The sequence below is a fragment of the Lissotriton helveticus genome, chromosome 4_1 (assembly GCF_964261635.1).
Source record: "Lissotriton helveticus chromosome 4_1, aLisHel1.1, whole genome shotgun sequence".
Lineage (NCBI taxonomy): Eukaryota > Metazoa > Chordata > Amphibia > Caudata > Salamandridae > Lissotriton > Lissotriton helveticus.
In genome coordinates, this window is record NC_136063.1 from 517,815,286 (window position 1) to 517,839,295 (window position 24,010).

General features: G+C 47.2%; 1 protein-coding gene across 1 annotated transcript in view; it reads right to left on the reverse strand.

The window, feature by feature from the left end:
* LOC144828020 (uncharacterized) overlaps positions 1–20,809 on the reverse strand; it is a 60,619-nt gene extending 39,810 nt beyond the window's left edge. The window contains exons 1-2 of the mRNA XM_078686161.1: positions 20,644–20,809; positions 19,940–20,368 (exon numbers count right to left, since the gene is read on the reverse strand). Coding sequence (XP_078542287.1) covers positions 19,940–20,368; positions 20,644–20,800 — 586 coding nt within the window. The 5' untranslated portion in view covers positions 20,801–20,809. The remainder of the gene's footprint in view (positions 1–19,939; positions 20,369–20,643) is intronic.
* Positions 20,810–24,010: the final 3,201 nt, after the last annotated feature.

Here is a 24,010-nt window from a genome sequence, read left to right on the forward strand (position 1 = left end):
TCCCTATTGCTGTACTAAAATACACAAATATTTATTCCCCAAAAACTTGAAGGTTAGGACAAGAAAAAAAAATATGTCGCCATCCTCCGGCTGCCAAAGTCCCACAGTCAAAATAGCTATTCCGCACTTCTGGATACATTTTATTTAATGCTTCTGGAGTATAGTATACCATCCAATTAGCAAAAAAAGCCCTCCTTTTATAGTTAGCTGCTCTCAGGGCTTTATTACCTAAAGACGAAATCGTTTGCCAATCTTGATACGAAAAAACACATTGAGTATGCCCCTCAACTTTTTCCAACATCTTTCGTACCAAAGTAGATTTATCCTGCTGGTTTAGTAAACGATCAAGCAATCAATCAATCAAGGAATTTGTAAAGCGCACTACATACCCGTGAGGGTCTCAAGGCACTGGAGGGGGGAGCCGCTACTGATCGAAGAGCCAGGTCTTGAGAAGCCTTGAGAAGTCTTCTGAAGGTCAGCAGGTCTTGATACCAGTTCCCGACACCAGTTAATCTTGCAACATATAATGCTGAGGCAATTTTACCAGGAGGAATGCAAGAAATAAAATTATACTTCTTTAAAAAGTTGATAATTTGAAGAAATTCAAAAAAGGAGATTTTATTCGACCCCGTGCATCTGGCATGAGCTTCCTGCCAGGTAATCACCCTGCCCTGGATGGCTAGTTGGCTCAGAATCAATAGAGCAGAGTGAATATATAAACCTAAGCCGCAGCACTCAGTTAATTTTAATGAAAAAAAAAACTGAGAAATCTTTTAGCTTGAAAACCATACGTAAACGATATGAAAATTCTACCAATGTTTTATAGCGAGTTTTTTTGGGAAATTTTGCAGTCTTTAAAAAAGCCGGAAGTTGAGATCCGGCTTCCTGGATCATTTTGCTGAGAAAAAAATTGCCCATCAGGTAAGGTTTAGACAGCAGACATGCTATATAATCAAGTAATGCTGCTTCATAATACAATCGAATATTCGGGAGAGCAAGCCCACCCAAATTGGCATCTAATTGCAAAATCGGGAGCCTCACTCTGGCAATCTTTTTATTCCAAACAAAAGTTCTAATCATAGCATCAATTTGTTTAAAAAAACTAACATTAACTTTAACTGGGATATTTGTGAATAAAAAAATCAAAATCTTAATTAGCGCTACCCATCCTATCAATGTCAGGGGAAGATTGGATCATTTATTCAAAAGATTTTGAATTTTAGTGCTTGTAGTCTCATAATTATCCTTAAATAAGTCCCTATAATGAACTGTGACGTATATTCCCAAATATCCAAAGGGGGCTGTTTTTGTTGCCTGGTGTATTAATTTATCTGGAAGACAACCTGAGCCGGAATTTAGCATCAACATTTCTGTTTTGGAAGGATTTATTTTAGAACCCCCTATTTGCTCAAACTTTCGAAATTCCAGCATATTAGCCTGTATATTTAATTTTTCAGGATCTAAATATAAAATAGCATCATCTGCAAAAAGTTTTAGTTTTGGCATCCCTCTTATAGGGGCTCTAATATTGCTATTCATACGTATTTTAATCGCGAGAGGTTCAATACAAAAGGTAAACAAAAGGGGTGATAAGGGGCAACCTTGCCTTGTTCCCCCATTTATCTCTATTAGACCAGCTTGATCCCCATTAATTATAATCTGCGCCTGAGCCCCTGGTAAATATTTGTAATCATAGTTATTAGAGATAAAGGAAATCAAACCTAAAAAGTGCTTAAAATAATGATTCCCAATTAACTAAATCAAAAGCTTTTTCTGCGTCTACCATCATGATACAAGCAGGGGTGTTGTTTACATTAAAAAACTCCAGTGCTTGAATCAAAAAGCGGGTATTTGTTGACATCATTCAGCCCGCAATAAACCCAGTTTGATCCTCGTGAATTACTTCCTTAGCTTTAAAACAATTAAAACAATTTGAGGAATTTCCACTCTATCGGTAGCCACTGTATTCGATAAATGATCTATTATTTGCACGATACAAGCAGATTCTTGTCGAGCTCGAGTTGACCAAGCAAGCATCTTACCGACCATTTGGCTCTCTTCATACACCTTCTGTAAATAGGACTGGGAACTGTTTATTTCTTCCAAAACAAAAAAATCTCGTAAAGCCTTCCTAGCCTGATCCAACAAAGGTTTATTTAATACTCCCAAAGGATTAGCAGCGTTAATCAATGACTGCTGAAGTTGTGATATCTTAACGAGGCATTCCCTTATTTTCTTAGCGGAAGTGGAAATCATCCTCCCACGGGCTGCCGCCTTAACACCCCCCAGACTGAAAACATATCGGCCGTCCCTTCATTAATCAAAAAATATTCTTTTATCCATTTTCTAAATTCATGAACCCACATTGGGCCCTGCAGAAGGAGCCGGTCCATCTGCCACTTGGACCTAGCCCGTTTGTCAAGTCCCAAATCTATACATACTTTCACATAAGAGTGATCGGAGAAGGCATTAACACCAATGTCTGCCTCACTAAAACTCAGAGAGCGTAATACCAATATGTAATGTATACGAGATGCCAATTGATGTTGGCGTGAGAAACAAGTATATTTCTGAACAGTTCGATTTAAGAATCGCCAAGCATCAATTAGCTGAAAATCATCTTTCAATGTATCAAAACGTTTCTTAGTTTTAGGTTTCAAGTGTTTTTTCCCTATGTTAGAAGTATCTAACTTCAAATCCTGAATATAATTAAAATCGCCCCCAAAACAATTTGCCCCGTAACTCCTAATAACAACCTATGTAACAAACGTAGTGTAGATTCATCATCAAATATTGGACCGTAATAATTATTAAAATTCAAAATCTGGTTATTTAATGACACTTGTACCCATATCCACCTCCCTTGAGGATCTCTTTCTTCCTGAAGAAACACCCAATCAAACTCACGAGAAAAGTAAATTGCCACCCCCCTCATTGCCATCCCCGCTGAGGCGAAAAAAACCCTGGAAAACATTCCCTGAATATAACAATTCGGGGTATTTGATTTCAGATGGGTTTCCTGTAAATAAAGAATCTGAGGTTGTAAAGTAACTAACCATCTGATCAATCCCCCATATTTACGTCTATTCAAAATGCCACTTACATTCACGGAAAGGATTTGACAATTACTCATTTAAAAAAAAAACTTCTTTCCAAGAAGCCCCATATTCTACATTTCTTTCAATTCTTTCAGAAAAATTCCTCAGCCATCTCATGAATTCCGTATAGCAACTGCTCATTTTTTTGTTTTTTAACCCCGGTAACCCACCCTCAACCAAAAATCCTCCACCCCCAAGGAAATGTGGATACTCCCGCTGTCCACATACTCCGCCCCCCAACACATACAGGTGCCCTGTTTTTGCACTTCAAAATGACCCCCCTACCCCACATTAACAAAAGCTTTTCTCAGATTCTTTTCAGTATTTTTATGTTCTTTCACTTCTGCGGGGCTTTTAAGGGGTGATATCTGGTGTTTTAATGCCAATTGCTCTCTGAAAGGATTCTCTATGTGCCCCTCTGCCTTTTTCAAACTGCAGAATCTCCTGTAGTAGGTTTTCTTTTCACCGTGAAGCCATTTGGCCTCCAGCCTGAACACTCCCCATTGAGATTGTTTTCATGGGGGTGTTCTTCTGTCTATTTTCCTGCTGTCTGCTTATAGACATACAGAGTGTTTGGGATTCTGGCTCATGCCGTAGTTAGTCTAGCTCCAGCCCTAATTTTTTCTTGTGATAGGTGGAACCTTAGAGACAGTTCATCAGATTTTTTGTTTTTCCCCCAAAAAAGTCATGCATTATCTCAATCATGAAGAGGCTTTAGGTTATCTGGCTTCCTCCATTGGTCTGTTAAACTGCCAAGCACATTTTGCTCCCACCCACTACAGCATACAGGATATCGGTTTGACTTTCTTCACTTTGAGTGACTGCACTCTTCTGGTACACGTTGTTCTCAACTGCCTAAAAAGTTTTGTTCCCCTCAGTAACTAAGATAGTTGAAAGTGTGCTTCTTTACTTTTATTTCCACTTTAAATACCCGTTATTTATTTTGCTTGCAAGTAGGGTACTCAGTTAGATGTTGATTTATTCCCTGTACAAAATAACACTATGAAAGAGGGTCAGAGGGGAATATTTACCGACCTAGTACCCCATACCCCTATTCGACATTACAAACTACAAAAAGGGGGATACTGGGTCCTGAGTGTGTGTTAACACCAAAAAACTAAGGTGAAAGAGACCACATACTAAACATACTGAGTCATATCTGGCTGAGAAATACCCATCCGACCACCCTTTATTGGCGGAGTATCGTCATGTGGGAGTTGGTACATGATCCTAATACCGCTTTAACCATCAAACGACGGTGTGGGTATGGATCTGTAAAGAGACTCTTGCCAAGATAATGCTCAAAAGAGTGGAAAGAGATGAAGATAAAGTGCAGTGCTCAAAGTGAAAAGTGAGACTAAAATTGACTACTTAAACAAAAAATATGTTTAATCAGGATTGTTTAAGTGTCAAAATTAAAACCACGCCCTGTAGTGGAAATTAATAACTACAAAGTGGCACTGTGCAGGACGGTCAACATGTTTCAGCCAATTGGAAAAATGATCCGGCTTTCTTCAGGACCCAATGATATAATAGCTACTGCAAGTATACAAAGTGTAGTGAAAAAGAAAATTTAATACTTTACAAAAGCTGTAGTCTCCCTGGACCTTGGAGCCCCAATGTATCCTGGAGAGCTAGTTTTCCTTTCCTGTTTATAAAAAGAAAACTATCAGCATATATGTATGTATAATGTATATAGCCACCTCACACACAAAAGAAATTATAAGTGCACACACTGGCATAAGTAGTATTTACTTAGCCACAACAGAAGAGTAATAAATCTCTATTTCAGGGAGGTATTAGCCTCCACTGAGATACTCACCCAGCGTTATGTGGGAGAAGACCTCACCTCACCCGGCGACCTGCTCGGGAAAAATTGAGGCCCCACTCTATTTTGCAATAAGAAAAGAGGGGAAAACATGATGTTAATCAAACATTGTCCCCAGCTTGCTGGCTTTGCATAAAAAAACAAATTTTAAAAACACTGGACAGCACGCTCTAAATCATAGACAGACCAAAACAAGACAAGTGAATATGATTTAATCACATTGTCAAAATTTGTTATGTAGGTATGTTTGAAAAAGCAAAACAAAACATAAATGGAAAACAGTGTTCCCAAGAGCAAAAGGGGTTAACCCCTACTCAACTCAAACTGTAGAGAATACCAAAGGAGGGAAACCAATGTTTAATTAAACAAAAGAAGAATTATAAAACTAAAGTCTCTTAGAGCTTGTACAGAGACTGATTGATATCAAAACAAAATGCGCATGGGCTGGGAAACTCACCTGTCCGTCGGTACCTCTCGCAATCATCCAAGAGGAAGTGGAGGTACCGACCGGACAGCCTCTTCCGTTTAAATAGTCTCGCTAATTGGTCGAAATTGAGAGACTAGAGGCCAATTAGTTTTGTGATTGCTGCCTGGTCATAAAAAGTCGCGTGGTTAGTTTTCAGCGCATGCGCGATCTCTGAGGAATTAAGTCCGCTATCCCGTCTTTATACATAGAGTGCATGCGCGAACATGTAGTACACTAAACGTTGGTCATGCACTCGTTATGCACAATCTCTAAGGGATTAAGTCCGCTATCCCTTCTCCATACATTGTGCGCATGCGCGAAAGTGTAGCGCACTAAACGCTGGTCATGCGCTCGTTATGTACGTGTTCACAGAGCACTGTTGAATGTCATGCTCATGCGCAGTGGCCCGCTATTTGTTAGTAAAGCAGAAGGACAAAAAAGGGGGAATACTTTTATTTCGTATTTAGTAGGTAGAGCCCGAAAATATATCATAAATTTGAAACATACTTCATTGCCTGCAATAATACTGGTAATCAAAGTTACCTAATCTTTATATATTTAGTGCAGAAACACTAATGAAGGAAGTTAACTTTCTTAAGGAACAATGGATGCTGTATAATAATGGAGACACTTTAGCATGTTAATTTGGTCGAGTCAGAGAATGTTTGTTTGATTCAAGATATTCTGCCTTAACTATGTTAATATAAGATGGCGAAAATTACTTTGTTTGATAAATGCAGAAACAATTAATGAAAGAGAAGTGTAATATTAACTTAGTTAGAAGGCAGTGAAACCTGTATGGATGGCAGTAAGTCATCGCTGTCTCCCTGTGTCAATGTACAGTGTTGTAAGAAATAGGCAATCGCACCCAAAACAACGAGGTCCCAGTGAACATACATCATGGTGGCTGGTCACGACTACAGGGAAACCCAGGGAATTGCATCATGCAGGCCCTTGGTGTCACATTGAAGTTTATAAATCCATTTTTGTTCTTTCAAAAATAGGAACTTCGAAACGTCACTGATGTGTGGCGGAATGAATGGATGTTCTAATATCACCCACCGTAGGTCCTCTGCTTGGTGTTTGAAAGAGATAAAATGGTTAGTAAGGCAAGTGGACTGTTTTTGGCGTCTGATAGTACTTTTATGTTCACTAATTCGTATTTTCATTTTGCGAGTGGTATGGCCAACGTATCTTAGTGAACAGGGGCAAGTTATCATGTATATGACGCCCTCAGTATTGCAGTTGGTATGCTTTCTGAGCAGCCATGGTCTCCCTGTGCCTATATCAACTTTGTCGATCTTAGAGGTTTGGGGACATGAACTACAAGACCCACAGGGATAGTGACCTCGTACAGGTGGAAGATTCCACAATGTATTGGTCACATCACTAGTCTGTGATCTCGGTCTAGTGTGTACTAAGGTGTCACGTAAGCTAGGGGCTCTTTTGAAGGTAAAAAGTGGTGGTGTAACTGTACTCTGTGCCACATTCAAAATATTCCAGTGTCGCCTGATGGTTTTTTTAATTTGATTTGAAAGGACACTGAAAGTGCTGACAAACGTGAGTCTCTCCAGTGGTTGTTTATCTGTTTTCTTTTCCAACAAAGCTTCTCGATTGTTGTTGGAAGCCCTTTTCCATGCTCGAATCACGAGATGGCGGGGATATTCTCTTTCCTGGAGCTGCTGGGCCAATTTTGTAGCGTGTTTTTCATACAGTGGTAGTGACAAACAGTTTCTGCGGACTCGCAAAAACTGTCCCACTGGAAGAGTTTCTCGTAGGGCCCGCGGATGGTGGCTATTAAATGCAAGCAGTGAGTTCCTCTACATCGGTTTTTTGTAGAGTTCACTCTCCAGCTTACCACCACTTGGAAAGATTAAAATGTCCAGAAATGGCAATTGATGTTGGCTATATTCCAAAGTGAATTTCAGGTTGCGGTTCTGCTGGTTGAGCCATCCATGGAATGCTCCCACCTCAGATGGTGTACCTCGCCAAATCACTAAGATGTCATCAATGTATCTCTTCCATAGCAACACCTGATGGAAGTACGGGTTGCTATGGTTGAGTACATGAGCTTGTTCGAACAAGTGAACGTAAAGGTTGGCGAGGCTAGGGGCAAAAATGCTGCCCATGGAGGTCCCTGAGGTTTGGAGATAAATATCGTCCTCAAATCTGAAGTAGTTCTCCATCATTGCCAATCTGGCACACTCCATGATGAAGTTAACCGGAGTGATGCTGTTTAAATCGCGGGCATCCAGAAGTAGTCTAATGGCCTCTAAGGTTTCCTCTTGCGGAATGCAAGTGTACAATGACTCAACGTCAAAACTGACAAGAAGGTCAGTCTCGACGTCGAAGTCAACCTCTGGTAACAACCTAAGTACGTCAGCCGTATCTTGAAGATATGTGGGCATCTCTTTCACTAGAGGCCTAAGAAAGAAATCCACAAAAGTGGAAAGTGGTTCCAGGAGAGAGCCAATCCCCGAGATGATCGGTCGCCCCGGGGGAGGCCTCGTTGCCTTGTGTATTTTTGGCAGGCAATAGAACCCTGGCATTACGGGATTGGGAGTGACCAAAAATTGGGCCTCCTGGCGAGTTATCCAACCTTTTGCATTGCCCTCATCGACCAAAGTTTTAATCTCCAAGAGTAGCCTTGGAGCAGGGTCACTGAGTAAGCGTCGGTAAGACCTGTGATCGTTCAATTGTCTAAGGCATTCCTGGCGGTAGGTTGTCATGTCCATGACAACCGTTGCGCCGCCTTTGTCTGCCGGCTTGATTATAATTGATGAATCCGACGACAAATTTATTAGGGCAAGTCTTTCTTTAGTTGGGAGATTTTGGAAATTTGGTTGGTTACTTTCAAAAAGAGCCATAACGTCATGTGTGACAGCTTGTTCGAAAGTACTCACTTTAGATGGTACTTGATGTACTTGGGGTGTAAATGTTGACTTAGGCCGTAGGCCTGTATTAATGGAGCTGTCATCTCTTAATGACGTGTCACTTTCTTTGGATTTAAAAAAGAAGTGAAGACGTATCTTTCTAAAAAACCTCTCTAGCTCACATCTGGTTTGAAAAGGGTCACCTTTGTTGGTTGGGACAAAGCCCAAACCTTTCCTCAAAACGATTTGTTCATCGTCAGTTAATTGTTTGTGTTAGACCTGTCTGGATTTTTTTGCGCAGTCCCTCCTCATTATTCTTTATTTTGTCCCCTTTTTGCCCCTCATACCCTTACTATTTTTGTGTCTACTACTTTTTTATAGGTGTTGGTCAAGGGGATAGGTGTTCTTTCTTCCCCCCATAGTCTTTTACCTCAGGCCCAGAGGCCTGTTCTGACAGGAAAGTTGGAACCACACAAAATGGTGGCTTCCAACTGCCCCAACTGTCGCACCTAGAACTTGGCCATAGCTTAACATAGGGCATTCCAGAACCTTCTGGTCCATGCTGGACCATTGAAGGGCAGCCTATAAAAGGCGGAATGCGGGGCAGCCATTTTGTCTACCTGTGGAAGTCAGCTGGAGGACAGGCTGTAGTTGAGGGTGGGAAGAGGTTAGACTAGGGTTGACCTCCTGGACTGGGAAGCTGCCTTATTGGTCTAACCCACTATTCCCCTGTTGGTTACTTGTCTTGGCCCCGCTGTGGGAAGTTACTGGAGACCCTGGGCGCCTAGCTTGCCCCTTTTCTAAAGAATAGAGGGGAAGTCTATAGGAGAAGGAGACTGCAGCGCTGCGGAGCGCAGTCCTCTGCCCAGCTGAAGGGACTTGTGAAAAGTGTGCTTATCTTCAGCCTCTGTCCAGAGACTGGTAATCGTGTTGGACTGTCCCCTTTTTAATAATTCCCTGGAGCGTCACCTCTCACCTGCTGTGGTGGAGCGCCACTGAGGAGAGCAGAAGCCAGGAGAAAACGGGCTGTTCCGCCCTTCCACACCCCCAATCCGGTACTGGGCGAGCGGCGCCGTTGTGGAGCTGAATTTGAGTGCCCTGAGGTGAGGAGCGGACTTGGGGAAGCCCTTGACAATTTCTGAGTGGGAGAGCAGCGTCGGACGATCAGCGCGGTCTCAGGCGGTGAGACACGCATCACTCGCGCATGCCCAGTGGCGCTGTCAGGCTCCGTGAGGAGGAGCCGGATCATTGAAGGCGGGAGCGAGGAGCGCTTCGCGCATGCCCCTTAGAACAGCGCGTCCTCTGCCAGAGTGAGAAGGAGCCCCTCGCGCATGACCGGAGGATCAGCGCGCCCCATGCCAATGCGAGGAGGAGAGCCGGGAGTCCCACGGCGGTAGCTGCTGACAAGAGCTTCTCTCCCCCCTGCTCGAGCGCCATACAGTGAGGCGGGCGCGAGCGGAGAGGGAGGCCTGAGAAGCCCAAAAGCGGCTGAAGAGCTTCGAGGAAATCTGCCTTGATAACGGCTGGTGTCACACTGAGGAGAGCTGAGGGGCCCCAGAGGCTGGCATAACTCGCCAGCGCGTGGCTCTTTGGTCTTGCTCCCTGTCCCTCCCTCGCCCTCTGGTGCAGCCAGTTTACCACTTCCTGGTAGGAAACAAGTAAGGAGGTGTTTAGAAGGGGGAGAGTGACGCTAGTGCTTAGATTGAGAATAACTTATGCACTGATCAGTTCCCCAGTTGTGCAGCCTACAGTGGAGAGGAACTTTAGGAAACCCTCAATAACTGTGTGCTGGAAGGAGAAGGTTAAAGGCACTGTGGGAAATAAGTATAGTGCGCTATATGTTAGCCCCCTGCAACTACTTCTGGGGCTTAATTAAATGCTGAGTTAAGTGGGTTTACCCCCATTTCATTCAAATAAATAGTAGAAGACCTGTAATGTTTCCCTGCAAATGAAAGTGTTGCTTTGATCTGATTAAGAGCTGTTATTGCCAAATCTTAAAGTAATACTGTGCTCAAAGGTAATATAAAGTAAGCTGAATACAGTAATTGCGTAATTGAGTTGTAGAAGAGTAAGGGTTATCTGCCAAAGGTCTAAGTGAATTATCTATTTTACAAATGTTGGTTGTTCTTATGTCCTAGAATTGAAAAGTATTTCTGCTTTATTCCACACAAACTGAAGTGTAATTTATTTGTGAATCCTAAAAGTAAAAATACAAAGAAATTATTTTTATAAACCAGAACGTATTTTTACAACAAATTGGTGTAGTGTTGTTTTTGTGTGATATTGCGTGGATTTACTTTTGGGTGGTCTGCAACCTTAACACTGTGCCTCTGAAGTATATGTCTTGCCCTAGGCCAGGCTACCCCAGGTTCTAACATTTGGTGCCTAGCGGTGGGATTACTGACTTGGTTGCAGCTACTCACTAGTAATTCAACGCAATACACTAACCTACACCAGGAGTTTTCTCCTTGCGGCCCTCCTAATTTAAATTTTGTTTTTTCTAAATTTATTTCTGGTGGTGGGTGGAGGTTAACCTCAGGTCACTTCTTGGTTTTCTCCTGTGAGTGATTTTAGTCCATGGCAAAGATGGAGTTGAATTTTAAAGAGCTGGAAGCCAATACTGTGGCCCAACTCAGAGATTGGTGTCAGCATCAAGGGGTATTTTTTAATAAAGGTGCCAAGAAAGGAGAGTTGCTGACAAGCATAAGGGCATGGGTGGAAGCTCATTTAAGGGAGGAACCAGAAACTGAAGAGGGTGACGGGGACACTGTTACTGAGGCTGCATTGTTGAACCAAGTGGGGAGTGGGAATCTTCTGACAGGTCCCAGGATACCTTCAAGGGCAAGTAGCAGCGTCTCAGACAGGGGTTTAACTGAAGCCGAGCTGGAAGATAGGAGGGAGGAGAGGAGAATGAAGCTGGAATTAGCTAGGATGGATATGGAAAGGGAGGAAAGGAGGTTAGCTCATGAGCGAACCATCAAGGAGATGGACCTACAAGCCGTCCTAAGAAGGTCTCCCAATCCTGATAATGGTGGCAGCGAAAATAAAGTGAACACCAGGGAATCCAGACCCTATTTACCCAAAGATGTCATTGCTAGCTACACCCCAGGTGATGACATTGCCAAATGGTTGGCCGCCTACGAGGTTTCTTTAAGGGCTCACGGGATCCTAGAAACTCACTGGGGAGGTGGGCTGTATAAATACATGCCACCTGCTGGCAGAGACACCTTGTTGGCTCTGGAGCAGGATGAGCAAACCCACTACCCTGCCATGAAGGTGGCACTGGTGAAAAAGTTTGGACTTACCCCTGAAAGGTACAGACAGAAATTCAGGGGAAGTCACAAAATGAGTACCCAGAATTGGGTAGACTTTTTAGACTACGCCAAGAAAGCTTTGGAGGGTTGGGTCAAGGGCAGCGAGGTAAAAGACTATGAGGGGCTGTACAATCTATTTTTGAAAGAACACCTCCTCGAGAAATGTTTTCCCGAGTTGCGCCAACACCTGGTGGACAGCAAGCTGACCGATCCCCGGAAGCTTGCAGAGGAGGCGGACACTTGGGCAAGTACCCGGGTGTCCTCAAAGGGGACTGGAGGGGATTCTCAAAAAGCCGGACAGGGCGCCCCCCAGAAGAAAGAGGGAGGGGATAAAAAGAAGGAGTTCTCCAAAGGTCCCCAAAATACTTTCCAAGGTAAGGGAGCAGGTTTCACCCCTAGGGCAAACCCGCCCAGAAACCCTAATCCTGGCCAAAGCCAGCAGCCAAGGGTTCCCCACTGTTTTGAATGCGGTGGTGTTGGACATTATAAGGGAGATGTCAGATGCCCAAAGAGACCACCCCCTCCCACCGGAGGAAAGTCACCGGGAGTAGCTAGTGTAGCGCTCGGGGAGGAGTTGCCCTTAGATAAGGGGGGTGAGTGGGCGGGTGTCACCTTAGTGTCCCTGGGAGAGCGGGAGATGGTACCAAAGATCCAGGTGCCCCCAAATACTACAAAGTATGGGCAGTGGGTTACCATCAATGGCCAAAGAGGGGAGGCTCTGAGAGATACAGGAGCCAGTATGACTATGGTGAGAAGTCAACTGGTGTCTCCAGGGCAGGTTGTTCCTAATGTACTCCACCCCGCCGCGATGGCTGACGGCAGAATGGGCCACTATCCAGTGGCTGAGGTTCCCTTTGAGTGGGAAGGGGTTGCAGGTTCACTTCGAGTTGCCGTAAGCCCTGCCGTGCCAGTTGATTGTCTGTTGGGGAATGACATGGAGCACAACACTTGGAGAGAGGTGGAATACCGGACGCATTCTGCGATGCTGGGTACACCTGACTGGGCCTGTGTAAGCACACGGTCTGCGACTGCCCGGAGAGGGAGTTCGCCTGGGTTGGAGCCTGGAACAATGGCCCAACCCGCTGCCAAAAAGGGTCAGAAACGGAGACAGGGACAGCCTGCTTCGGCTTCCACGCCCCATGTGACAGATCGGCCACCTGCAGTGGTAGGCCAGGAGTCCATGGAGGGGGGAGTAGACTCTCTGGAGGATTTACCCATCCCTGCTGAATGGCATGTGGAGGGAGGTCCTACCAGAGAGGAATTCTGTAAGGGGCAGAGGGAGTGCCCTACCCTTGAGGGACTGAGGCGTCAGGCTGAAGCCCAGGCAGCAGGTGATGCTACGGGACACCACCATATTTACTGGGAGGATGGCCTCCTCTACAGTGAACCTAAGGTACCTCTACCTGGCTCATCAAGGGCCTTGGTGGTCCCGCAGCAATACCGAGCCTTTCTGCTGGAATTGGCTCATGCGATACCACTGGCAGGACACTTAGGCCAGGACAAGACCTTTGCACGGCTTGTTCTCCACTTTTACTGGCCTCAGATGAAAGCGGCGTCCAACACATACTGTAGGACATGTGTATCCTGCCAGGCCAGTGGGAAGACAGGGGTGAAGCTAAAGGCTCCCCTGGAACCACTTCCTGTCGTTAGCACCCCCTTTGAAAGGGTGGGCATCGACATTGTAGGGCCATTGGATCCACCAACAACAGCTGGTCACAGGTTCATCCTGGTTCTGGTGGATCATGCCACACGGTACCCAGAGGCCATCCCTCTGAGGACTGTTACTGCACCTGTGGTAGCTAGGGCCCTGATGGGAATCTTTACTCGTGTAGGATTTCCGAAGGAGGTTGTGTCTGACAGGGGGACTAACTTCCTGTCCGCTTACATGCGGACCATGTGGAAGGAGTGTGGGGTGACCTACCAGTTCACCACTCCTTATCACCCCCAGTCCAATGGACTGGTTGAGAGGTTTAATAAGACCCTGAAGGGCATGATAAGAAGTCTGCCGGAGAGCTTACGGAGGAAGTGGGACGTCCTCCTGCCTTGCTTGCTGTTCTCCTACAGAGAGGTGCCGCAGAAAGGAGTGGGCTTCAGCCCTTTTGAATTGTTGTATGGGCACCCTGTGCGTGGGCCTCTCAGCCTGGTGAAGGAAGGATGGGAGAAGTCTCCCAGAAAACCTCCCCAGGATGTGGTGAGCTACATGTTGGCCTTCAGAAGCCAGATGGCCAAGTTGTGGAAGCAGGCTGCTGACAACTTAGAGGCCAGTCAGGCAGTCATGAAGGAATGGTACGACCAAAATGCTCACCCGGTGGAGTTGGAGCCTGGCCAGAAAGTTTGGGTGATGGAACCTGGAGAGCTAAGTGCCCTTCAGGATCGTTGGACAGGCCCATTTGAGGTGTTGGAGAAGAAGGGTAAGGCCACTTACTTGGTGGATCTTAAGACCCCGCAGCAGCCCTTACGGGTGCTGCATGCCAATCGCCTCAAACCCCACCATGAGAGGCCAGAGGTCATCCTGATGTTGGTGACTGATGGTGCTGAGGAAGCAGAAAGCGAGCCTCTCCCAGACCTCTTTTCATGTCAAGAGAAGGATGGGTCGGTGGAGGGAGTGATTCTCTCCCCGTCTCTCACTCCTGAGCAACGAGAGGATTGCTGTCAGGTATTGGGGCAGTACTCTTCGCTGTTTTCCCTTGTCCCGGGAAGAACCCACCTGTGTACCCATGATGTGGACACAGGAGACAGCCCCCCAGTGAAATCTAAGACCTACAGGCTGTCGGACAAGGTGAAGGCTAGCATCCATGGCGAAGTTGCCAAGATAATGGAGCTAGGAGTGATAGAACCGTCTAGCAGCCCTTGGTCCAGTCCGGTGGTGCTAGTCCCAAAAGCCGCCCCACCGGGCACCACACCAGAACTGAGGTTCTGTGTGGATTACCGAGGACTGAACTCAGTTACCAAGACTGATGCTCATCCAATCCCCAGGGCAGATGAGTTAATTGACCGGCTAGGAGCTGCCCAATACCTAAGTACCTTTGACCTCACTTCAGGGTACTGGCAGATCTCCTTGACAGATGGAGCAAAGGAAAGGTCAGCCTTCTCCACGCCTGAGGGACACTTCCAGTTCTGTGTGATGCCCTTTGGGCTCAAGAACGCCCCTGCCACATTTCAGCGACTGGTGAACCAGGTCCTCTCTGGAATGGAGGGTTTCTCGGCTGCTTACCTGGATGACATTGCTGTCTTCAGTAGCAGTTGGGAGGACCACTTGCAACATTTGCAAGCAGTTCTCCAGGCGCTGAAACAAGCTGGATTGACCATCAAAGCCAGCAAATGCCAGATTGGGCAGGGGTCGGTTGTGTACCTTGGACACTTGGTGGGTAGGGGGTCAGTGCAGCCCCTGCAGGCGAAGATTGAGGCAATCATGGCCTGGGAACCCCCCAAGACACAGACTGAGGTCCGAGCTTTCCTGGGCCTCACAGGTTACTACCGTCGCTTTGTGAAGGGGTATGGCACTATTGTAGCGCCCCTCACAGAGCTCACCTCTAGGAAACAACCTCGACGGGTAGTTTGGACAAAGGTTTGTCAGCAAGCCTTTGAAAAGTTGAAGCAGGCAATGTGCGAAGCACCGGTCCTGAAGGCTCCCGATTTCTCCAAGGAGTTCATTGTTCAAACAGATGCATCCGAACATGGCATTGGGGCAGTGTTATCGCAACTAAATGAAGAGGGCCTGGATCAGCCTGTAGTCTTCTTATCCAGGAGACTGCTTCCCCGGGAACAGAAGTGGAGTGCAATTGAGAGGGAAGCTTTTGCGGTGGTGTGGGCTCTGAAGAAGCTGCGGCCATACCTCTTTGGCTCGCACTTCCTGGTTCAGACTGACCACCGCCCCCTTCGTTGGCTGATGCAAATGAAGGGGGAAAATCCCAAGCTGTTGAGGTGGTCCATCTCCCTACAGGGAATGGACTTCCGGGTGGAACATCGGCCTGGAGTGGACCATGCCAATGCAGACGGTCTCTCCAGGTATTTCCGCCTTATTGAAGAGGACTCCCAAGGGGTTGGGTAGTTCTCCCCACTTTCAGCTGGGGGGGACGCGTGTTAGACCTGTCTGGATTTTTTTGCGCAGTCCCTCCTCATTATTCTTTCTTTTGTCCCCTTTTTGCCCCTCATACCCTTACTATTTTTGTGTCAACTACTTTTTTATAGGTGTTGGTCAAGGGGATAGGTGTTCTTTCTTCCCCCCATAGTCTTTTACCTCAGGCCCAGAGGCCTGTTCTGACAGGAAAGTTGGAACCACACAAAATGGTGGCTTCCAACTGCCCCAACTGTCGCACCTAGAACTTGGCCATAGCTTAACATAGGGCATTCCAGAACCTTCTGGTCCATGCTGGACCATTGAAGGGCAGCCTATAAAAGGCGGAATGCGGGGCAGCCATTTTGTCTACCTGTGGAAGTCAGCTGGAGGACAGGCTGTAGTTGAGGGTGGGAAGAGGTTAGACTAGGGTTGACCTCCTGGACTGGGAAGCTGCCTTATTGGTCTAACCCACTATTCCCCTGTTGGTTACTTGTCTTGGCCCCGCTGTGGGAAGTTACTGGAGACCCTGGGCGCCTAGCTTGCCCCTTTTCTAAAGAATAGAGGGGAAGTCTATAGGAGAAGGAGACTGCAGCGCTGCGGAGCGCAGTCCTCTGCCCAGCTGAAGGGACTTGTGAAAAGTGTGCTTATCTTCAGCCTCTGTCCAGAGACTGGTAATCGTGTTGGACTGTCCCCTTGTTAATAATTCCCTGGAGCGTCACCTCTCACCTGCTGTGGTGAAGCGCCACTGAGGAGAGCAGAAGCCAGGAGAAAACGGGCTGTTCCGCCCTTCCACACCCCCAATCCGGTACTGGGCGAGCGGCGCCGTTGTGGAGCTGAATTTGAGTGCCCTGAGGTGAGGAGCGGACTTGGGGAAGCCCTTGACAATTTCTGAGTGGGAGAGCAGCATCGGACGATCAGCGCGGTCTCAGGCGGTGAGACACGCATCACTCGCGCATGCCCAGTGGCGCTGTCAGGCTCCGTGAGGAGGAGCCGGATCATTGAAGGCGGGAGCGAGGAGCGCTTCGCGCATGCCCCTTAGAACAGCGCGTCCTCTGCCAGAGTGAGAAGGAGCCCCTCGCGCATGACCGGAGGATCAGCGCGCCCCATGCCAATGCGAGGAGGAGCGCCGGGAGTCCCACGGCGGTAGCTGCTGACAAGAGCTTCTCTCCCCCCTGCTCGAGCGCCATACAGTGAGGCGGGCGCGAGCGGAGAGGGAGGCCTGAGAAGCCCAAAAGCGGCTGAAGAGCTTCGAGGAAATCTGCCTTGATAACGGCTGGTGTCACACTGAGGAGAGCTGAGGGGCCCCAGAGGCTGGCATAACTCGCCAGCGCGTGGCTCTTTGGTCTTGCTCCCTGTCCCTCCCTCGCCCTCTGGTGCAGCCAGTTTACCACTTCCTGGTAGGAAACAAGAAAGGAGGTGTTTAGAAGGGGGAGAGTGACGCTAGTGCTTAGATTGAGAATAACTTATGCACTGATCAGTTCCCCAGTTGTGCAGCCTACAGTGGAGAGGAACTTTAGGAAACCCTCAATAACTGTGTGCTGGAAGGAGAAGGTTAAAGGCACTGTGGGAAATAAGTATAGTGCGCTATATGTTAGCCCCCTGCAACTACTTCTGGGGCTTAATTAAATGCTGAGTTAAGTGGGTTTACCCCCATTTCATTCAAATAAATAGTAGAAGACCTGTAATGTTTCCCTGCAAATGAAAGTGTTGCTTTGATCTGATTAAGAGCTGTTATTGCCAAATCTTAAAGTAATACTGTGCTCAATGGTAATATAAAGTAAGCTGAATACAGTAATTGCGTAATTGAGTTGTAGAAGAGTAAGGGTTATCTGCCAAAGGTCTAAGGGCCCGATGTAGGTAGGCCGTTACCGATCGGTAACGGCCGAAAATACCGAATCTGGGCCCTTACCGATCGGTATACTGGCATCGAGATGTAGGGCACAAAAAAAAGTACAAATCGGAGCGAAAACCGAATCGGAATGATTACCGAATGTAAAAGAATGCGATACGTACATACCGAAAATCGGATACAGTACGAATCGGTAACACACCGAATCGGATGCAAACACCGAATCGGTGCATGTACCGATTCGGTAGTGACACCGAATCGGACATAAGCCGATTCGGTGCATGTACCGATTCGGTAGAGACACCGATTCGGACATAAGCCGATTCGGTGCATGTACCGATTCGGTAGAGACACCGATTCGGACATAAGGCAAATCGGAGAACCTACCAATTCGGTAGATTCACCGATCGGGAAAATCCCCGCTTCGGACAGATGGGGAGATGTAGGGAGACACAGAAACACCGATTTTGGCTCAAAATCGGTAGAATCCACTCGGCAATTACCATGGATTACGATCAGGTGGTAACCAACTCCAACCCATAAAAACAGCCCCAAAATGCATTGCAACTTGCAGGATGGCAGCTTTTTATGTCATAGCGAGGCGGCTACGGCTACAGCAGCAAGGAGAGAGGGAATGGCAAAGAGAGGAGCAGGTATACAGACAACGTATCACCCTGGTCATGCTGACAGATGCAGAGATCCTACAGCGGTACAGGCTGGACTCAGAGACCATCACAGACCTCATTAGGGACCTCCAACCCCTGTTGCAGCACCCCACCCCAAGGGCACACGCAATCCCTGTGCAGGTGCAGGTGCTATGCTGCCTACACCTGCTGGCGTCTGGCAGCTACCAAAGTGTAGTCGCTGTGGCAGGAGGGGTGACCCAGAGCAGCCTGTCAAGGTTCTTCCACAAGTTCCTTGATGCCATGATCCAGAGGATGGCCCACTACATTTCCTTCCCTGCAACCCAGGCAGAACTTGTACAGACCAAAGCAGACTTTTACCAGATGGCAAGATTCCCCCACATCATTGGCTGCATAGACGGCACACACATTCCGATTTGCCCACCATCTGACACAGAATACATCTACCGCAATCGGAAGTACACTCACACCATCAACGTACAGGTGATCTGCAATGCGAAATGCACCATCACAGACCTGGTAGCAAAATTTCCGGGTAGTACCCACGACTCCTACATTTTCCAACAGAGCGGCATCTATGCACGGCTGATGGCTGGGGAATTTGGAGAAGGATACCTCCTAGGTGAGACACATCATCAGCCCCCCATAACCAAAAACAGCAAAGTGAAATACATGTATGCATGTAAGTAATTTTACCCCTTTTCCTTCTAGGCGACAGTGCATATGCCCTCCGTTCATTCATTCTCACCCCCTACCTCAACCCCTCTACACCCAGCCAAAGGAGGTATAACCGTGCCCACAAAAGCACCAGGAATGTTGTGGAAAGGACATTCGGCATCTGGAAAAGCAGGTTTAGATGCCTGCACAAGAGTGGAGGTGCAAGGCAGTACACCCCCATCACCTGTTGCAAAATCATAGCTGTCTGTGCAATGTTACACAACCTTGCGGTGAAGAAGGGCACTGAGGTGGAGTTGAGTGACTACGAGGACCATGATGACGACGAAGCTGTGCCACTAACACAGCCAGCTGGGGTGTGTACGCCAAGTGATGGCAGATATAGACGTGAGGAGATAACAGCAAACTATTTCTGAGTGAGTACAAATGCACAGACAGGTGAATGGTTGTGTTGAATTAGCAATTTTTAATACTGTTGCTACACAGTTACTGCACTGATGTGCAACAAAAAAAAGGTGTAATGTCAATGAAAACAAAAGTCTAGGGTCCAGGTTGCCTCACCCGCCCTTGCTAGGCTATTTCTTTGAGCGCTTTGCAGCCCCACTGTGGTGTCCCTCACCCCCTTCAGAATGACCAGCGGCATCTGCGGAGCGCCTGGTGCTCCTGCGTGGCTCTGACGCAGCGCTGGCCGGGCTGCTGCGGCTGCTGCTGTCCCCAGCATCCCCCAGGTCCAGGGCAGGATTTGCGGCAGTGTTAGAGATGATCAAGGCCTCCATTGCTGTCGTGATGCGGGCCATTCCCCTTGTCAACTCTGCGGTATTTTGAGCGAGACTAGACTCCATGTTGGCACCACGCTGACAGAGTTGTGCCGTTGCTGCAGCAAGGCGGCTCAAGGAGCGGTTCTGCACCCGGGCATCCCGCCTGCGCACCACCTCTTGCTCCTCCATTCTGCCACATAACTGTGTGATGGCAGTGGTTAGCCTGCCTAAACCTGCTACTGCCTCCTTGTTGGAAGCCACAAAGGCCTGAAATCCTTTCACCATTTCCCCCATCTGCAGGTTGTGCTGCAGGAGCTGGCGTTGGCATGCCATGATGGATTTCGCCTGCTGCCTTTGGATCTTCACCATATTGCCTTCGAGGCCCTGGAACACACTGGCCTCCCGTGCTGGGTCTGCAGTGGTGGGAATGGCACGGCGCCGGGTACTGCTGCTGCCCGCCTGCTGCGTGGGCTGGGGTGCCACTGGTGGGGGTGTGGTGCTGGCCGGGGCCTGAGCCCCTGCTCCCAGGACAGGGTGTACTGGAGCCACAGTGGCAGGAGCTGGTGTAGGTGGAAAGAGCTCCCTTGTCGGGGAGTTCTCTGGGGAGAATTGCAAGGAGGGTGTGCTTTGCATTTGTGGGGAGTTAAGTGCATCAAAGTCAATTTCCAGGTCTCCCTCAATATCCAGGCCTATGGTGTTTTCCTCCTCCTCCTCGGCAGCCTGACTCGTGCTCGGCCCTGCGAGTGCAGTGGTAGATGGTGCTGCTGCCTCCTTTGGCAGTGTTTGTCCGCCTGATGGTGCCCCTAGGTACAAAGAAGCATTTGTAAATAGAGTACCGATGTATTACAGTCAGTACAATTAAAGCATTCCACATGTCCTAGCATCTCCGTAGAATGTGTTCCACTGTTTCATGTCTTGTGATTCTGCACTGCCATATTTTGATACCTACTGCTGACTGGATGTACCATGATGCTTGTCTCTTGTATGTTGGTTGCAGTACTGTGCTGGGGTTTGGCTATGCATTGTGTCTAATGGGGAGGTGTCTGGTAGGGTGTGTCCTGATGCGCATGCCTCTTACCTGTAGCTGTAGCTCTGGCTGAGCTGTCCAGGGTCCCAATTCCGGTCACGCTCTCCCTCTCAATGGTGCTGGAGACCAGTTCCTCCAGCTCGGTGAGGGGTGGCGCCGGGTTCCTGCCACCACCAGTGACTCCAGCCTGCTTCTGGATCTCTGCCATCTTCCGTTTGGTCAGGCTGCGGATGTCGTGAAAGCGCTTCTTCAGCTCATCCAGGGACCTGGGGGTGACACCCACAGCGTTGACCTTCTGACCGATATCGCTCCAGAGCCTCCTCTTGGTGCTTTCTGGCACATTGAGGGACAGCTTTCCGAATAGCTGCCGGTGCACCCTCACCACCTCCTCAACCAACACCTGCAGCTCGGTGCTGCTGAACTTAGGCTTCCTCTTCTGGCTGGACTTCTGGCTCTCACTCTGGTTTGCCATCTTGGTCTGAACAGTTCACTACCTCCTACTCCCACTGCTGTTAACTGTGACTGCTCAGCTCAGGCTGGCTCTCCAGAAAGTTCTTAATTGGCTGCACCTGCCAGGGTTGCCACTCCCTGTTTGGGAGGGGGAGGGGGAGCCACCTCATTGGCTGAAGCGGCTTTTACCGAATCGGCTATCTCCGAATCGGATATTACCGATTCGGTAAAATCCGAATCGGTATCATCCGATTCGGAGATAGCCGATTCGGTTTCTTCAATGCATTCCTATGGGCTTTTTGGCCATGGGTGTGTTTTCATACCTCCGATTCGGTAATTGCCGATTCTGATTTTTCCGAGTCGGCTAATTCCGATTCGGTGGTAGCCGATTCGGCTAGTTCCGAATCGGTGGTAGGCGATTCGGTACTTTCCGATTCGGTCCGTGCTGATTCGGTACGTACCGATTCACATTACCGATGCCGACCGATTCCCTATTATTTCGCTGTTTGTTTCCTACATCTCGTTTTCCGATTACAGAATACCGAATCGGCCCGCCTCGGTATTTTGGAATCGGAAATTCCCTTTTACCTACATCGGGCCCTAAGTGAATTATCTATTTTACAAATGTTGGTTGTTCTTATGTCCTAGAATTGAAAAGTATTTCTGCTTTATTCCACACAAACTGAAGTGTAATTTATTTGTGAATCCTAAAAGTAAAAATACAAAGAAATTATTTTTATAAACCAGAACGTATTTTTACAACAAATTGGTGTAGTGTTGTTTTTGTGTGATATTGCGTGGATTTACTTTTGGGTGGTCTGCAACCTTAACACTGTGCCTCTGAAGTATATGTCTTGCCCTAGGCCAGGCTACCCCAGGTTCTAACAGTTTGGAACTCAGGTTGACTACTAGGTCCCTATCGTCTCTGTTGTCGACGTTTGTTGTGCTACCCTCCTGCTCCTGGTGTTCTGGAAGGGTTGTTCTGGTTCCCAATGAACGTTTTGCTGTCCTCTCCTTCTGCCATAGCTGCGCCCTCGGCCCTGCAATAAAAAAGAGGGATCTTGAAAAAATTGTGGTGGGTATTGTGGGAAACCTTGCATCTGTTGCGCGAAAGGTGGCGGTTGGTAGCCCCATGGTCCCGGCGGCCACCATTGGCCTTGATTTTGATACGGGCCACGCGTTCCTCTTCTCCTATTGAATCTACGTTGTTGGCCTCTTCCTCTAGGTTGTGAAGTGGCTGTATCCGACCCATCGGAGTCATTACCTGGGTCTGAACCTGAGGAGGAGTAGTTGGACCCATACCGTCTCCCTTTATTATTAAATTCAGGTGCAGTCCAAGTATCACTCGTGTAAGGGAAGATTTTAGTCATGGAGAAGTTCGCTAGGTCCTTCTTAAATTTATCTACTTTGATGGCAAGAATGTTGTCACTATAATGTTTGTTGTTTTTGTTTGTCTCATCCAGATGTTTTTTAAAAACACTGTTGGTCAAAGTAGTTTTGATTTTGCCTTCTAACAGTTGAATCTCTATTAAAATTGCATCTGCTGCCCGTTTTGCGGTATTTACGATAAGGATCAGCCAATCACGTGTACAACGCCTTGCTATGAGTGACCAATCTCTAAGGAATATTTTATCAGTGAGGAAGAGTCTGGGGGTATTTGTGACAATTAAGCCTGTTGGTGTACATTTACCCCGTAAATATTCTGCCATGATAATACCATGTATTGACGTTCTGGAGTGATTTTTCTTTATATTCAACAAAGTTGTCCAGTCATCTTGTGTGGTGATTGTTCTTTCTGACACGGAGTCTAGGATACTTGGGTTATTCTCTAAGATGAAGTTAAGTGCCTCATCATCAAACGCTAATCCTGCAAAATCGGCCATGACTGAGCGCGCTGTTGTCCAATGTAGAAAGAAAAGGTGAGCAAATCAGTGGAGCAAACCAACTATGTTTACAACCACGTATTCATGACCCGCAACCGAGGTTGCTCTGAAGCACAAAATAACACTATGAAAGAGGGTCAGAGGGGAATATTTACCGACCTAGTACCCCATACCCCTATTCGACATTACAAACTACAAAAAGGGGGATACTGGGTCCTGAGTGTGTGTTAACACCAAAAAACTAAGGTGAAAGAGACCACATACTAAACATACTGAGTCATATCTGGCTGAGAAATACCCATCCGACCACCCTTTATTGGCGGAGTATCGTCATGTGGGAGTTGGTACATGATCCTAATACCTCCTTAACCATCAAACGACGGTGTGGGTATGGATCTGTAAAGAGACTCTTGCCAAGATAATGCTCAAAAGAGTGGAAAGAGATGAGGATAAAGTGCAGTGCTCAAAGTGAAAAGTGAGACTAAAATTGACTACTTAAACAAAAAATATGTGTAATCAGGATTGTTTAAGTGTCAAAATTAAAACCACGCCCTGTAGTGGAAATTAATAACTACAAAGTGGCGCTGTGCAGGACGGTCAACATGTTTCAGCCAGTTGGAAAAATGATCCGGCTTTCTTCAGGACCCAATGATATAATAGCTACTGCAAGTATACAAAGTGTAGTGAAAAAGAAAATGTAATACTTTACAAAAGCTGTAGTCTCCCTGGACCTTGGAGCCCCAATGTATCCTGGAGAGCTAGTTTTCCTTTCCTGTTTATAAAAAGAAAACTATCAGCATATATGTATGTATAATGTATATAGCCACCTCACACACAAAAGAAATTATAAGTGCACACACTGGCATAAGTAGTATTTACTTAGCCACAGCAGAAGAGTAATAAATCTCTATTTCAGGGAGGTATTAGCCTCCACTGAGATACTCACCCAGCGTTATGTGGGAGAAGACCTCACCTCACCCGGCGACCTGCTCGGGAAAAATTGAGGCCCGCTCTATTTTGCAATAAGAAAAGAGGGGAAAACATGATGTTAATCATACATTGTCCCCAGCTTGCTGGCTTTGCAT